Below are 18,941 nucleotides of genomic sequence, written 5' to 3' on the forward strand. Positions count from 1 at the left end.
ACGGTTTTGGATTGATTCGAGGCATTGAGTATGAATATTTGCAGAAGGCGACCAGATTATAGAATTATATTCTAGAGTTGAGCGTACTATAGAAAAATATAGTGTTTTTAACGTTATTGGATATTGTAGTTTTTAATATTATTGCCCATTTCCATATCACCCGGGAAAGTATAGGTACGATTCAGCGCTGAAATTACCGTAAAACATGAAATGTGAGATTTCGTTTTGTATCTCCTCTTCGAACATTTTACGTTTCAGCCACTCGATTTTTGCGATGCGAACCTTTTCGCGTTGGCGCTGTTGGCGCATTATCATCGTATCCTCCTGGAAGTGTTTCATGTCCAGGGGTTTCATCCGGAACAATGAACAGATTCGTTGGACCACCATTTCGGCGTGCGTAATCACAGCGAAACACGACTGACCGAAACTTCCTGGAAAATTGTTTCCTTAAATGACTAAAAACGACCGATTTGTTTGATAGTCCGATAAAACTACCTACAATATTCTTGTCAAAAATAAAAGTTTACACTTATATATTATTAAGTACATAATAATAGATAAGCTGCACGCTGATTATTTCCGATCAAAAGCTCGGGATTTCCATGTATGTGGACATGGGGAGGAGGGGGGGAAAGGCCTGTACAGTGTGTTATTATACTTATTAGTTATTATTAGGTACCTACTGTTATGTCTATGTGGTATGACCACAGATAGGATTTATCGCTTGGTTAGCAACCGCGCAGTGGTAGGTAAACCGTGATGGGATTTGATTCTCGCGACTCGCACTCACTTCTGAGATTATAATGTAACATAATACTATGCATTTATACTGGATGTAACAGGCAAAGGCCTTAAAAGTTACTTTAGTTCTATTCAATATTTTTAAAAATGTTTTCTTTGAGTATATTATAATAAAGTTGATTGGCTTTTGCGCTACACGTATGATATAACATTTTTTATTTTTATTTGTAATACTGAAAATAAAAATTCAAAATAGGTAAGTTGTAAATTTTAATTTTAGAAAAAATATTTTGATTGTAAAAACATTTATTTAAGTCATAATAATTATTAGCCTAGTTTAATTTTTATTTTTAATACGTCCAAATTTTGTAAAAAAATTTAAATCCCACTGGTTATTTTTTTACATATACCTATAAAATTAACATTATGGTGTAGGTAACAGGTACTTGAATAACTGATGTACAGGTTTATTATACATATATTATATTTAAATACAATAGTTTTAAAAATCATATAACATTCAACATTGATGATAGTCAGTTAGTTAAAATAAAATAATAAATATTAAATTAATAAAAAAATAATACAGTCGACAGTTGATGTGTATAGCTATACTAAAAATAGTTTTAATCTGTACATTTTACCATCCACAGTTTTTCAGGTCAAAAATACATACCGGTGGAAAATAAATTTTTTTCAGATAAAAAAAAGTACCTATCCGTGGAATTTACATGTTATAAATCCTACCCTAAAATCCATTACCTATAAATTGGTGGACTTTACAATCACTGATACAATTCTCACATAACTAAAATATTAATATAAGTAAATATATATTTTCTTCTCTTTGTTTATATAATGTAGTATTATGTATAAAATTCTGTATCCAAATAATACAATTTAATATGGTAATATAAAACTAAAATTAACAATAATTACTAAAGTCGTACAGCTAATATGATAAATAATGCAGTAATCCTATACGTTTGTTATGAATCTGTCAATATTTTGTTCTTGTAATAGCCAAAGTGCAATTTTTTAATTATAAAAATATATATTTTACAAATATTAGCAGCCATTATTTAATAGTTTCATATATTATCCATCCACCCGCCAAATATCAACATCAGGATGAATAGTAAAATATACGATAAACGGTGATAATAACGATTCAGTAATGGTGTGTATAGAAAAATACAAAATAGCAGTAGCTGCTATTTGTCACTGCTATACAACTAATTCACTGCTTTTACAATAGCAATAGCAATAGCCATTGCTATTTAAATAAATAGCATTTTACCATCACTAAAAATCACCCATATTACATTGAGCTACAGATTACCGTTGATCAAGGCGCAAGAGATCCACAAAACATTCGTCCAGAATACGATGGTTTTGCTGATGCCGTAGTAAAACAATAACAATTCCAGACAGCCAAAATCATCGAATGGTTTTTCGGAATTCACGGTCATGGCGTTGCTCGCGGATTAGTTGGTTATTATATTAGTGGCAAATAATAATATTATTAAATATTAATAAATTTGTATTATTTACGGTTTTTACGTATTATAATCAAATATGAAACAATACAACATAAAAAATAAACAATCGTTACCTTGAGAACGTTAAGACAGTTTGTGTCGTATTCCCATATGGCATAAATACGGTATTATAATATAGTACGCAATATGTTTTTTTTTTACTTAATTGTTTAAACATAGTCATATTATGATGATATGTTTAACAGATACACGTGAATACTAGCGCCATGGCAGGTGTCTTATTTTGGAAAAGTGTAAATAATGTGTACAAATGATAACGGGAAAATTGACTTAACCATGGTGAATTTGTATGAACCAACGAATATCTATTATAATCTTAATATCCATTATGGGGAAACTCGGTACGAAACATTGATCATTGGACAACCGCATCGAGCGTGTTAGAGGGGAAAATTTGGAGACGTTACTCCGGCTAGTATAGGTAAAACGATTTGATCCCGAGACCTGGTAGAACCTGGAACCTACAGCGGGCAGGATTTGAAATCGATTTGAAATATCTGTATAAAAATCGTTAAAATCATCTAAAGAATCAAAAGTGATATCAAAGTCAAATATTTTATTTAATGATATACATTCAAAATGTATATTTAAATCGAAAAAATTGTAATCTATAATGTTTATATCAAAATAATAATCGATTTATATTGTTTATACCTATTACACAATTTGATTAGAAATTTGAAAAAAATAATTAAAATTTAAAATTCAACAATATCCGATAGGCGTGTGTTGTTCTTGTTTATATTATGAAATTACTTACATATTAATAAATGAATAATATTTCGTTTTAGAAGATAGACATGTTAAATAGCTGCGTGAACGATGATAGGTTTCTCGTAGTTATAAATAAAAATAAAAATATAAATAGATATTTTAAATTGAAAAAAAAGCGAAAAATTATGTTAAAAATCTAATTAAAAGTTAAATCAATATTGTCCAAAAATATAAAAATCAGACAATAAATTATAATATTATCAATATATTGTTATAAATTTTAATCAGAAAAAAAGAATATCGATGTGACGATATGTGAAATTAATATAGTCTTTCTAATAGGCAATAGGTGCTGCACCAATGTGACCATCTAATAATCTCTGGATAAAACGTAGGTCAACACTTTTTCACCTCTGCTCTAGTGACTCAATTCTGAAAATTTAGTAAATTGGGCTGTAGTCATGGACAGTGTCAAAGCAAATTTGGCGAAGCTCGACAACCTATTTTGGACTTACAATGAATAAAAGTGTAGTATAGAAAAAACATTTTACGTATGGTTTACCTATGCGCGTTTACCTAGATGGAATTTTTAAATTCTTGAGTTTTTTGGTATTACTCAATGTACTTTTTGTACTACTGTTTTCAAATGAGAACCTCTTCCCCCCTTTCTACTGGAAATTATTTTAGTGGATAGTTTTTTTGAACATTTCTATGTATTCACACAATTCAAAATTCGTATGAGTAGTTTCTTAGTTATTAAAATGTTTTTATCAAGGATAGTAGTCCTTAAAAATGGTTTTAAAAAAATATAAAATAGACGTAACATTGAAACTAGTATTTATTATACTTGGGTCATTTTTACAAATTATTAATGTTGATGGATTAATATACCTATTAATGAATAAAATGTTCAAGTTACCTAGCCCCATATATATAAACCCATTAATATAGACCTTTTATCCTATTAGAGCACAAAGTAAAATAACTCAAAAAACTACTCATACAAATTTTGATTCTGAAAATTTTGTCATCCCGGGTAACATGGCAAACTTGCCCCCCCCCCCCCTAAATACGCGCCTGAAAGTCCTGCACCTGTAAAAAATAAATGGAATTATGCCAATGCATAATGGTTTACAGTTATATAAAGGATCCTGTATTATTGGTGGGCCACAACCACATTATCAAAGTTAAAGATTGTCACGATGTTTTAACCTTATAATCGTGAACGGTATACCAGGACCGATCCAAAAGAATTTCCGCACATGGTAATGTAGTAATAATAATAATAATAATAATAATACTAAAAATACGAAACGCATTGATGTTAAGCAATGGACATGTATTAGTAGGTTAGAAATGTATTTGAAATTTTTTTGTTTAGGCTTTGTTGGGCTATAACATGAACCCCAAGAGTAACGCATGGGCCTGCGGTGGATCACTGATCAGCAATATATGGATCCTGTCCGCAGCACACTGTGAAAAACTAGATGACAAGTTAGTATGATATAGTAATATATTATAATGTTAAATCCGCACTCCTTTGACAGACCAGTGACATTATCATTACTGAAAACATTCATTATTTGAGTTTCACGACTATTCGAGTGGGTATGTGGAATTTTATATTCTACAGTTGTAGGTAATTATAGGTACCTATACTAATATTATGAATAATAATTGTAATTTTTCATAAATATTTTAATATCGATCATCAACAGTATTATAATTTATATTATACAACTATTCAAAATAACTATCTTTCTACTTAAAAAAAATATATAGTTTTTCTCGATGTTAAGAGATACTCAGTTGTGACACATTTATATAGACTACTAGAAAACCTATTACATATTTTTATTTTCGTAAAATATTCGAAACGTGGCACTACATATTTTATACTGGTCGGGATGAAATAAAATACATCGTTTTGATAATATATAATGTTATAATATATAGTTACCTAGTGATGTAAATTTTCATGAGAATTTATTTTGGTGAAAATTTTATAATTTATCATATTAATTTCTTAATAAATCTTTTGATATTATATAGTTGTAGTATATTTTTAAATATGTAATTTTATTACCATTTAACCATTTTAATATAATTTTGGTATTATTCTAATGAACATAATATAGTAAATTCAAAATACAAATCATTAAATATATATGTATAATATATACCTACCTATATCAATATATAATATTGAACTCGGTAATAAATGTGCATTTTTATCTTTTATTAAAAATTTTGTATTTTTACTTCAGTATAAATTATGAGTGTATAATCGTTTTGTTACAATTATATTGATTTTTCAATTTTTAATGGAGGTAATTTTTTGTTTGAGTCACTTCCTCAATTTTACCCAAATAATATTTTTTTTTATTATTAGTGTTTTGTTTGACTCTGACGTTATACTTGTTACAATGTAAATAAAAATGAAACAGTAATTTTATAAAGTATTTAAATATATTTAAACTTAAAAATTAATTAATTTAAGAAAAGTACAAAAAAAGTAAATTTTTAGAAATTTTCAATTGAAAATGTTCAAGCTTACATCTCTAAGTGTACCTCGTCATATTGAGTAAGTCACTGTAATGGATGTGTTAAATTTGAGTTCACTGATCAGACGAACTGTTAGCCTTTATAACTAACTGTAAGATAGAAAGATTACGGTACCAGTAAGTTACATTTTTGCAAAATTATGATGGCCATATCATATTCATAATATTATATGATCGGCCCCCTCACCACAATCCACCTATATAGTTACACCTATGACGTAGACAAAGAAATGTGACCTATATGACCTAGGTAATACATTTTCCCGGACTGATTTTTTATCCCAGGCCGTTCCTGATTTTGTATATTATGTTTAATTCTTTGATGACCCATTGACTTCCTCTGAAAAATCTTTACCAGCTAAGAAATTTTTGTGGCTCAAAGCTCGGACACGCGGCTTCTAATCTATTTTTTAATTCAAATTAGAATTATGCCTAGTCGAAACCAACAGTAATACATTATAATTTATAAACTGTTTAGAGTTTTCGATCAGTATTTTATATTATCAAATATCTACTACATAAGGGACTTACACAATAACACATTAATAAAATTTAACACGCTAGTACACTTTGTTGACCGTGAAATAGACGTTTGGACGAATAATGTGGTTTCGTCAGTGCGTTATTTATTCGATTTTTGTAATGTGTAGTTACCTATACATAAAATAAAATACTAAATTGACTGTAAACAAACTTTGAATTCATGATTAATATATTTTCACCCGACGCTACAATTTTGTATTGAATAAATTATGTCGTGTAAACATTTTCACAACTTTCAAGTGATAAAAGATATACTGTGTTATGAGTTATGACTTATGACTAATGTGACACAATATTATATTGGAGCTGAAAAACACCGTATAACTAAGAAGTAAGAAGTAAGCAATCACAACCATCAAAACGGGCGAACTCATAGATAACATAATTAACAGCCTTCTTCGGATACATTAAAGTAATAATTTAAACATATTAATAATTAATCTAGATTTGTAAACTATCGTGTACCTAGGTACCTACCTATTTTTATTGATATTGTTTTTATTAAAATTATTGTGTTGGTGATTATTAGGTATATACTAAGTAGGTAGCTATTATTAGTACTTACAGAAATGCAATAAGTTGTAATATGTAAGTAACATTATTAAATTATTTTTATCGGTTCATAGAGCTGACAAAATAAATTATGTAATACAATACCGGGTCAGATTTCGGTATATACTCTAGTCTATCTTATAGGCAAAAGTGGACATTAACTACTTAAAAAGTTAAAAAGTTAATTTTCTTATTAACTTATGAACATAACTTGTTTAATTGACGGTTAAAATAACTTAGCTTTCCTCAATTTATTTAAAAATAATCCTCATTAAGTTAAACATTTTTTTTGAAATTTATTGTTTTTATGGTTTTATAAGTAAATATTAATACTAAAATAAAAATAAAAATAATCTAATACTATAACGATACTAACATTTCAGTTATTTTCTTGATAAAAAAATTTTATATTATAAATATTAAATATGTTAAACTAGATTAGATACGCATAATATTATTGACCTTAAATTTTTATTTGATATAAAAAAATTAATATTTGTTAAATTATTTATTGTAATATTTAGGTATTTAATTATTTAACAACAATATCTACTATGCGTACGAGCGCAAATTAAACCAATTTTAGTGAGTCTTGCAGACATACACTCATACCTAAATTGTAGCTACACAACTTGCAGGATTTTCACATTGACTTTACAGGTCTAATAGCCAATAGGTGCAATACTACAATTTTGTAACGGTATTAGGTATCAGTTTTACTTTCGAAATTCATTTGGAAAAAAATATCATGATAATATAATAGACACACATGCACACAAAACACAATATTAATAAAATAAAACAAAAGAATAATGTTATTGTTATATTAATATATTATATCAGGTATTTGTTTTTGACATCGATTGGGACACCTATATGTATATAATTTAATACGAGACGCACATCATCGTAATAAATAATGATACATGAATATAGGTATATATGACACACACACATTTATATATAAATATAATATATATTTACAGCACATAATATATAGTATATAACACATACATTGGTATTATACATACATCATTGGCGACAGTACATAAAACATTAGTATTGTTTAATTATTATACATACACACATACGATTGCAATGATATATATTATATAGTATGTACAATTGGAACCTATATTATACTTAGTGCGCAGTTGATCTCTGCTCGGTATAATTAACGATCTAAATGATATTATAATATTTACCTATTTATAGTTTAATGTCACTTAAAATCTATTGTAATATATTAATATTATTATTCTCTTAAATCGAAACGACAACGTCGGCGGTATATTGGTATAGGAATACCGGGCACAACATCTTAGGGGTATGGGATAATTATCTACAGAGGGGTGAGAATCGGGAGGGCGCGAGACCAGCACGACTGCACTTCATGCGACAAGTCGTATTTTATTAAGTGCCTAATACTATACTATGGTTTCGTATAGTGTAGGTACATATACCTGTACATCATAATAAGTAAGTATGTGCGTTCGTCTATAGGTATTATACACATCATAAAATATTAGGTATATAGGAAAAAACGTCCGCCGACAATGCGGTACAATTTCGTAAATGTGTATAATATTCGGTGTTGTGTACAAAGGATAGTTTTGAAAAATTATTTAAATAATTAAATACTAGAAAAAAAAATACACAGAAGTATTTCTCAAGTAGTGATAGTACCTACATCAAAATAAATAATGTGTTTGATTATAATACTCAAAACTGTTATACATTATAGACATTACATTTATTTGTAGATATTTGAACAAAAAAAAAAAATTGTAAACCAAAATTTTAATACCTACTCAATACCACATGTAGGTACATTTATTTCTTATTAGGTATACAAATTGTACTTGGAAGAATCATTTTGACACTGAATACAACTAGTGTATGCTATGTATAAAAAGTGTGTGAAGTGTTTGAGTAGGTACATTTTAAATTCAAAATATTTCTTCTCAGATATCATTAAGTATAACAAATAAATGAATAATACATAATTAGATATTCACATAGACTTAGAGTAGATACTTTTGCTCAACTATAAATTGTTGAATATTAGGGAGACTTCAGCTTACTCCCAAATTTAAAATTAGCGCCCCCCCCCCCAAAAAAAAAGTGTAAAAAGCTTCAATCCAATACTCAAATTTTCTTCGTTTTGATAATTTTATCTGGATACAGTTGATCAAATATTTAATGTAATTTCAACATTTCCACGGAACACAGATAACTGTGATAAGTAAGTACTAAACAGGTTACTGCGAGAAAGTATAGAGGCCTAAAAGGATGCTTTATAGCATGTTCGACTCCGCTTTGTCCATGCGTCACTTAGACTTTAATATATTATAGAGTTTTGTTATAAAAGCATAGGAGGGCTACAAAACACTAAAAAACTAAAAACGCGTTCGGAATGACGACGATAATACATGTTTAAAAAAAAAAATAAACATATTATTATATTATTTTATCCTACATCATAAGGCTAATAGGTGGGTCATTAACATTACCTATAGCTTTATAAAGTCAGCATTCTCGGTTTTCAGGCGACAGTTGAAAGAATTTTTCAAAACTTTTAAATAATAAGAATCGAGAACGAAAGAAAAATTGCAGGTATTTGTGGGACAAAAAAAAAGGTTTAATGTCCAAGTACCGAGAAAGCCACTGAGGTATGAGAGCACTAAGTTAATTAGCCTTAACTCATACATAACAATATGTCATAATTATACATGTCTCTGTAACACGTGGAAAAAAATTGTCACATTATATTATACATCAACAACAACACACTTACAAACTAAGTCTTAACAGTATAGGTATGATGATTATAATAAATACATGTGCGTACATTTTGTAATCATTGTGAGAATTATCTCATGCGGCGCTTCAGATCGATATAAATATTATATGTTGCAAGTATAACAATATTATTTCATTAAGTAGGTATACAAGAAAAATAATCTATCCATATGTACTCAATTTCCATAAATCGACAATTGCTATTATATTATAAGATAGTTATTTTTTATGTAGTCTATTGAAAATCTATTAGCAGTAAACTTTAATTTATTTATCACTACATTAAGAAATACAAATTATAATTTTACATAAAATCTTAGGACATAGTTTAAAAATTACAAATCATATTTGAATACTGATATTGAGGGTATAATAAAAAATAATAAAAATAATGAGACATTTATACGTGTTACTGTGCCTTTCTATTGTTGACAATTAATATACTTCAGAAATCAGTTGCAATACGGTTATGTTTTTTATGGTAAGTAGATCTTATATTTTCATTACAATGATAACATTTATTACATAGGTATTAAATGAAAATTATTCATTAACATTATAACGTTTCACAATAATACAGATGATCAGAATACTAAATTCATATAATGTATACAGGAGGAAAAAAACCAGTAGATTATCTATGATGGGATTTTTAAATTAAAATATTAAATATCAGTTGAATGTCTTTTTAGCATTATGAGAATAATTCACAATTCATACAAAAAAATATTATTGATGAAAAAATGTTGCCAAAAAAACATTTATTTCGAGCATTATTAAAATAAATGCAAATTTAATTATTTTAGGTAAAAATAAAAGTGACAACATTTTATCATATATAAAAAAAAAAATAGTCATTGCAATAATAATAATTGTAATTAATAAGTAAAACAAAAGGTTTTCAACAAATATTTGTCAGAATTTCTCTATGGTGTTGTATACAAACATTTGAAAATAAATTAGGGGTAGGGAGAGATATTTTACGTAGATAAAATAAACTAAGATGAAAAATAGCTAAGTAATATAATAATAATTCACAACTAATTTTTGTTTCATTTTGATACATTTTCTTCTTATTACTTTTTTCAATTTATCATTTGTTCATAAAAATAACTAAGAAAAAATGTAGTCATGGGATTTTTTTTTGTTTTAAACAGATTATTATTTGCATATGAAGTCAATGACATATGTTAAAAGAGGATAGGTACAGTAATTTAAATGATTTACTGTTATTGTGGTACAAAGGATGTAGTGAGTGTTCGTAGCAGGTACGTACGCTTAATATATTGGCGATTAATGTTTTTTGACGGTTTTCAACCGACGTTGAGGCTACCTTCGGCCAATCAATCCATTTGAATTGCTTTGGTGTGCATTTGGCGATAACTCGAATTCTACTAACAACGGAAAATGATCTGAAAATTAAAATTGCAGGTATCAATTATAACCATTGAAGTTACTGAAACTTATTATAGAATGATGTGTTCCAATAGATATTTACCAGATGGTATATGAGGATGTGGACAACCGAGTACTTTATTGTCTTTGAACCATTCAGGAGCTAATGGGCCAAGCAAACCAAGTGGCGTCATTGTCTGTCTAGTGTAGAAAATATAATCAATGATGCCTTTAAAATTGAATCTAAAATATAAATTTTAAATATCAAAAATAGATCAACAAAACTACGTTATCATATAACACACGTATAATTTGTAAATGGCATTATGTTTTCGTAAGCAGAAGATAACTTAAAGGAATGCATAAACTCGTTGGGTCTATCGCACGTAGAAATTTTATGTAGAAGTGTCTTGTACTGCAGATCTTTAAAGTCTTGATGATCCGATGATACTTTACCAGCGGACAAAAATTCTATCACTCCTAAGTAAATAGAGAACAAATGAAAACAAACCAAAGTTTAATCCATTAATAATTAATAATTAATAATTAATAATTAATAACACACAACTGCACTAGTCAAAAAAATGTTATACCAGAGTCAGGCAATGAATTGAAATCCCCACACAGTAACAGCTGTATTGGCGGTTGATGATGATTCACATTACGATAATTGCGGTTAGCATCTTCTAGTATAGTGTTCAATTCATTTGATAACATCATGATTTGTATGAGCTTGACATCACAGAATTCTGGATCCCAATGTATGTGTGCGGTACAAACAAGTATAGGCTGTTGGACTTCAGATGGCAGAGCTAAATAACAATGTATACTTAGTAAATTGTATGCACTCCAGTTCATAATATATTTACACATTAATAATAAATGTATTTAATTTCAAACATTTAAAGTTTTATAAATAAATGACATGGGTCATCAAACTGTATTAATATTGTTAAAACATTTTTTTATTTTATTTTATTCATTATTCACAAGTATGTTACCCATATTTATATTAAATAATATTTATTGTATACTATTATATTCATATTATTGCTTGTAACTTTCATAGTTTTCAGAGTGTTACCACTGGGTATCTTCCCTAATCTTATTATTCACATCACTCTTACTTGTCACCTATCAAACCTACTTATTATACTAAGAAATGTATAGATTGTAGATTACTTCAAATAAGTAAAAAAAAAAAAAAACTTTCATAGTCTCATGTGTCAACAAGAGACTAACTTAAATTCAAAATAAAAAACTCGATAAAGAATATTATTGTTTTATTAGATAATAATACATTTCTGAAAAATATATTAAAAAACTAATGAAAAATACAACATGAATCATTAATCAAAAGGATTTTATTGTTTTACTTTAAATGACCAATAACAATGTACTTCAATTTCATATTTTAATTTATACGACATTTGTAAACATATGTAGCGTATACATACTATTTAATATTATGACAATATGACAAAAATGGCAATACCTACCTAAAATCAAATAGCTAAATACTTCACTACTTCATGACTACCTACTCTGCGTCTATGCATTACTTGTTTTTACAAGTAAGAGATATAAATGTTTATTCATATAATAAAATCCATAGGGAAATAAGTTATTTTTATCAGTGAAATAAGTTTTATTCGTAGTGCTGATGTCTCACCTGATGATAAATGATGAAACATATGTTTTGTTCAATAAACTTGAAAATTCTTAATATGCTATGTTCATAAGATAGGTATCACATTTAGAACAGTAAATGCACAGTGAACCGGTATAGTAGAAATAAACATTGTACAACGTTATATATTATTGTATATAAATATATTAAAAGAAAAAAATATATAATAATTAGGTATATGTAACATTTAAATTAATGAACATTAATAATTTCAATACAAAATAAACAGTGTGTATAAACCACAGATTATTGCACACGGATAAGCCATTAAATACTTCTGATCAGAGTTGCCGAACATGGCAACAAACACTCTGGCTGCATTCATACTGCTCCAGACCACGGCCGCCAATACGATGATGGCACCAAATATGTTCTTGAGGTTAACGAACACAGCAAGCAACGCCACCAGTACAACAGGCGTAAAAGAGTAGCCCAGTACAGAAAACGTGGATGTCAATGTGACTTCTGACGAATCGGTCATGGCCCAGAGTAAGCCATACATGCACACCGACGTTAACACTGCCAAACCGTATATGTAGCTGAACATTAGCTTGCCACCGGCCAACAGTAGCAGCGACGTGTAAGTCAGGTACAACGCGATTGGTCCGATCACGTCATAATCGCCTAGCACCACACCACACTTGCCGGTCGGGTCCAGAGAGTGCATCAGGCGAATGATGATTTTGTTGAGGTCAATGCCGAGCTCTTCGAGCAGAGGAGGTTCGTCTTCTTCGCCAGTGAAGTTCGTAGTAGGTGCAGGCTGCCATGACGAGGCGCCTGGCTGGTTAAACTGGGCCGGTTGCGAATAGCTGTCAAAACTCTGATCGTAGTTGGGATACGAACCGGCGTGGAAGTTGAGATTGTCGTCGGACACGAAGTACGAGTTGTCCGGGTAGTATTGATTCGGGTTCATGGTTACCGTAAATGCTTATACAATTTTGGTGTAGGGATCACGGACGAAACGAACACACGCCGCAAGCGGACCGCTAAAGATGTTTAGACGTATCGGAATCCGTGACATGACATACGCTGAATGTGAAACGACGATTGTACCGTAGTATACACAAAAAAATTGTCGAATAACAAATTAACAACACGATAATTGATAACGTTTGCGTATTCTATGATAACATACAGGGCAGCCACGCGCGGCAACGAAAACGTCGTGACGTACAAAACCGGATCAACGCCAGGCTTGAGGCTGCGGTGTCGTCGATCTTCCGCCGGTTTTGGTGTCGAAATATTTATCAATATTAATTAGTATATCATTATCATTAAACTGGTTTATCGCTAATCGGATTAGGCGTTAGGTACTACGCGAAACGACTAAATGAGGTGCGGCAATTCGGCGCAAAGTATTGTACAAGGTGAATTTCCGGTTTTCGCGGTCATGTGCGCGGGATGAGCATATAATAACGGTTCAGGAACTCGCCATTTTGATCTTTTTTTTTTTTGCAAAACGTTTAAACTTTAGACCGGCGAGTGCGAATCCGGCGGAAGTTTACCGCGAGTGTCGAGAAATCAGACACGAAAACCATCGGTTTTTTAAGTGTATTAAAATACTATTTTTGTCGCAAAATTTTTACGCGAAAAAATCTCGTTTGCTAGGCACAAGATGTATATTTATGGATAATATTATAATATTAAATAGCTGGTTTAACTATCTCCAAATATCGACCGAAATCTATCAATACGCATTGCCGTTTAAATGATTTAATTCCCAAACGTTGCATATTATAATATAGTACAGATTTTAATTTTTGATAAAATATAATATCCTATAAATATGTTATTTAATATTTATATTATGTATAAATGTATAATGTACAAGTATAATAGTGGTTGATTCATATCATAGTGAAAAAACATATTTTGTGGTATCAAATACTAATGTACTACTAACTACTGTACAAGGCATGATGCCTGAACGGATTAGGTCAAACCATAGCTGATGATAGATGAATAATCAAATTGTGAAAAATAACGTTATTGTCGTTTGAAGATAATGTTATTGAAGATAAGATATCTTCTCTACATCGTGGTTAGGACTTAGAGCTCCGCCGACCTTTGATCATATTTAGTATAGGTACTCGACCCTGCATATCACGAGTGTGTTTTTTTATTATTGTAATACGTTTATATATATACGGCACACAGCGATTATCAAAGGGTTGGAGCGCAAAACAAATTTACCATATCATATAATAGTTTATACAATATATAATATATACGTCATACGAGAGGCACACATAACTCACTCCGACCGAAAGGTGTTGAAGCCTGTATGAAACTATCACAAGCGCATGTCAATAATATACATAATAATATATTATATTAGTAGTATGAAACTAAAAAATCATACTACTTATATTACATATAATTTACGTACATTAAGTATTATGTATACCGACAACAACGATAACATAATAAATCGCACAAGACAAAGAGAGTTATGATTTATAACGAGCGTATAATACACCTCACCGCATGTTCGGGAAACGCAAAAACCAACTAATACACGCGCATTCACTCGATAGGAAGAATTCAAATGCTGCATTAGCCGTCGTGGATATAAATATAATACTATATTATAATAGCCAATAGGTATATTATTATAGAAGTTACTATTACCAGCACGTTAAATTAAATCGATTGTAATTTAATTCAACAGTTCACAAAACACCAGCAGCTATAAGCAAGGTGAAAAATATAAAATCATTATTTTTAAGTAAAAATTGCCAAGTATTTTCATGTGTACGGGGCATTGGGTAGGAGCAGGGGAGGGGCGCTAGTAGTTTAGTATTGCCTCTGGGCGAATATACAGGGTGTTATACCCTCTTTTTTCTTCAATAATGCAGTTATTTAAAATCTCTCTTTCGAAATTTTTAATTAACCTAGGTAGTTAAAAACCATATTTTCAAATTTTTGAGATTTTTTGTACTACTTAAGGAGTAGCAATACAAACGTATAAACTTCAAAGAAGAACCCCCATTTTCAACTATAAATTATTCAGTGGATAATTTTTATAAACATTTTACGTATCAGAATCAAAATTCGTACCAATAGTTTTTGAGTTATTTAACTTTGTGTTCTAATGTGTTAAAGTAACCTTAGAGTAAAGTTACCCATGACAAAAGTGATAGAGAATAATACTTTTGAGGGAATGACATATCGATTTGTCTAAATATTGTCTCAAAACAATTTAAGCATCATTTAAATTTAGAACATTTTTTTATTTATTTTGAAAGTCGAATACAAAGCCAAATAATAATAAAATATAAAATCGATATGTCATTCCCTGAAAAATATTATTCTCTATCTTTTTTGTAATAGGTGACTTTACTCTAAAATTACTTAAGTGCATAGAAAAAATGATTTTGCGTAAACGCGTTTTGTCTATGTTGCGCGTGGGCTAGAGAGAGAAAACGAATAGTGCGCTGACATCCTCTTAAACGAATTAGAGCCCATGCAGTCGGTATTGCACATATTATTTACGTGTCTGTGCACAATAAAGGATCTCACTCGAGACACGCGCGTCGCGTCGTTGTGTACTTAAGAAAGGAATTAATTAATCGTTTTCTCGATTGTATTATTTCGTTCAAACAAACTATATAGGTTGGTACGACGAAGACCATCTCGCCGGCACGGTACCTATATGATATATATAATTATACGTTCTATATACACGTTACACTGCATATTATGTATAATAATAGGTATATATGTCTACTTCATCATTGCGATTTCACGCTGAACAATCAAAATTAATTTCTTACGCCCGCCACCGAAGACGGCTATATTATGGTCTACTTATGCGTATACTGATTAACACCTACGACAGATTATAACGTATTAGCTATATATTTTGTGATAACATGTGCATTGTGCACAATACGACGAAATCAATATATAAACGATTGGTCTGTTGCATTCGCGATGACAACGGAAATTTCGATTTTTAACAAATGCATTGTCGTATGCCGTGTTAGAGTTTATATTGGACAAGCATGGAAAGGCGTAATTTTGTATTTGTTTCATGACGTACAACGAAATCTATTGCATCCGACACGTGTGACGACGGTGGGATGAAAACTAGACGATCGCACGCACCTCGAAAAGAATGCATTTTTTTTATTAATGCGAACGCGCATGTGTATACCTACATGCGTGATATATCATATTATGCATGTATATATATGTATAGGTATGCGTATGTCTGTGTGTGTGTGTGTGTGTGTGTGTGTGTGTGTGTGTGTGTGAGAGGATATGTATACGTTCCTATTAGTGTTTTTAAAATCAAATTGCGTCCATACAACTATATACAACTTTATCATTATAACGATCGAGTAGCGTGTATTAAAAATATAATACATCATTTTCTACATATTATTTTAACGAGTGCGCGATTGAAACCGAAATCTTTATAGCACGTATTATTATAATACACGATCTTATTATTGAAAATTACGTCAAAATACGCGCGGCGTATTTAATATATACCTACCTATACTCCGGCTCAGTGTCCGTCCGGAGCAATATATTGACCTATTCAATTGCTAATGACGACCCCAGGGCCCTACTGACTTTCACTTATTATTATCATTATACACGTCGTCTCCACGCCGATCATAATGCTGTTATATTATTATTATTATTACCTATTATTATTATATGGGAGGTATATTATACGCACATATTATATAGTACGAATATATTATTATATACAATATACGAGTTAACGATTCTATTGATCATCGTCGCGCGCGCATTATCCTACATAATTCCAAACTACCTATATATTATTATATATAATATACACATTCGAGTTAACGGGCGCGCATGTTATAAGTATCCATACATGATATACAGTATACACTATTATATATATATATATAATGCACGGGTATATGCGTGTGTGTGCGTGTTGGCAATAACGCGCACGTACATAATGGGCGTTATCGACTTATCATAGCGCGAAATCTTTTACTTATATCCTTGAAATGAGTATATTATACGCGCATGAAAATATACCTATATGCCAATATGCACGCGTGTGTGCGTGAGTTTGTGATAGGTACAGCGAGTTAAATCGAAACACGATGATAAACGTTTATTGCGACCGCGAGGAGGCCTATATTTTGCGCGTGTCTTCATAGCACGCGAAACGAACGCAAGAATTATGAATATTCCGTTTGCAATCGTACATTAAAACGTTGTTCATTAATATATACCTACATATAATACACAAAGTATACGTGAACCATACACAGACGTATATTTAATAAGACCGATGCATGCATACTTCTCGATGCTCGTATGTATTTATGTGTGTGTGTGTGTGTGTGTGTGTGTGTGTGTGTGTGTGTGTGTATGCATATGCATATACACGTTTCAATATCTACCCTCAGCAGCCAGATGAGACTAATATACACTATACATAAATAATACATTTATATGTATTGGTACAAATAGGAAAACTACACCTGGCGTAGTCGACTTACAGTTTTCCCATGCGGTTTCGTTGGTTTTCAATAAGGCAGCCAGACCGATGTTGTCTCTGGGCATAACTCGGTTGAGCATGTCGTCCGAACCACTCGAATTGGCCATTGCCAGTTGATTGAATTCTATCAGATGTTCTTTGATTAACGTAAATCTATAAAAAAAAAATACGAGGATAGTTGTTCAGTGTATAAACACATTATAGACACATTTCAAAGAACAAACGTAATTTGATTTATTGACAGATTAAAAACAATTAATAGGTACTTGATGTACAAGACATTATCGTTACCCATAACATCCACCCGCGACTTGCGTACACATTATCGTGGAATATACGTCTATACGTAATAATCTACCTATGAACAGGTACTTACTTTTCTAAATACGAATAAAATTTAAATTGATTGCCTTTATAGAGTGACAATAACGAGTTTACTACTTAACCTAACTGCCAAAAACGGGGTTTAATCGAGTATAAAATATGTATTAACTATTGTTAATAACGCAAAAGATAGAAATTAAATATAAAAAAATTACCAGATAAATATGTATAAAAGACCTAAATATCATATATTGGAAAAAGGTTCAAGAATGATATATTTTTTTAAATTATAAATTGATTAAATACTATAGTATACAATATACACATATTAGTAAGTTTAATAATATCTAAGCAAAAGTATATTTATATAATACATTATGTCTAAATTAGGTATACAGCGACTGTCCCAATCGGTTTTACTATTTCTACGCCAACCTCTTTAGTAGTCAACTGCAGAAGTGTTACAACACATTATTGTACACGTTGACGGCAAATCGAACAGTTTAAACTCGTCTTCGTACAGCTGTATAACAATGCCCCTAAAATTGTAAGTA

General features: G+C 30.2%; 3 protein-coding genes across 3 annotated transcripts in view; all 3 read right to left on the reverse strand.

Annotated features, from left to right (window-relative positions):
- The window catches only part of LOC100573268, a 4,790-nt gene extending 1,928 nt beyond the window's left edge, over positions 1–2,862 (reverse strand). The window contains exons 1-2 of the mRNA XM_003242821.4: positions 2,084–2,862; positions 198–431 (exon numbers count right to left, since the gene is read on the reverse strand). Of these exons, the coding sequence (XP_003242869.1) occupies positions 198–431; positions 2,084–2,213 (364 nt within the window). The 5' untranslated portion in view covers positions 2,214–2,862. The remainder of the gene's footprint in view (positions 1–197; positions 432–2,083) is intronic.
- A 4,629-nt stretch (positions 2,863–7,491) lies between these two features.
- The window catches only part of LOC100163624 (CCR4-NOT transcription complex subunit 6-like), a 61,654-nt gene continuing 50,204 nt past the window's right edge, over positions 7,492–18,941 (reverse strand). The window contains exons 9-13 of the mRNA XM_001947345.5: positions 18,065–18,216; positions 11,467–11,685; positions 11,179–11,353; positions 10,977–11,116; positions 7,492–10,890 (exon numbers count right to left, since the gene is read on the reverse strand). Coding sequence (XP_001947380.2) covers positions 10,808–10,890; positions 10,977–11,116; positions 11,179–11,353; positions 11,467–11,685; positions 18,065–18,216 — 769 coding nt within the window. The 3' untranslated portion in view covers positions 7,492–10,807. The remainder of the gene's footprint in view (positions 10,891–10,976; positions 11,117–11,178; positions 11,354–11,466; positions 11,686–18,064; positions 18,217–18,941) is intronic.
- Positions 12,688–13,668, reverse strand: LOC100573918 (protein YIPF7). The gene has a single exon (XM_003242825.4). It carries the CDS (start codon positions 13,474–13,476, stop codon positions 12,775–12,777), a length of 702 nt encoding a protein of 233 aa, XP_003242873.1. The 5' UTR covers positions 13,477–13,668; the 3' UTR covers positions 12,688–12,774.

The sequence above is a fragment of the Acyrthosiphon pisum genome, chromosome A3, assembly GCF_005508785.2.
Source record: "Acyrthosiphon pisum isolate AL4f chromosome A3, pea_aphid_22Mar2018_4r6ur, whole genome shotgun sequence".
NCBI classification, from domain to species: domain Eukaryota; kingdom Metazoa; phylum Arthropoda; class Insecta; order Hemiptera; family Aphididae; genus Acyrthosiphon; species Acyrthosiphon pisum.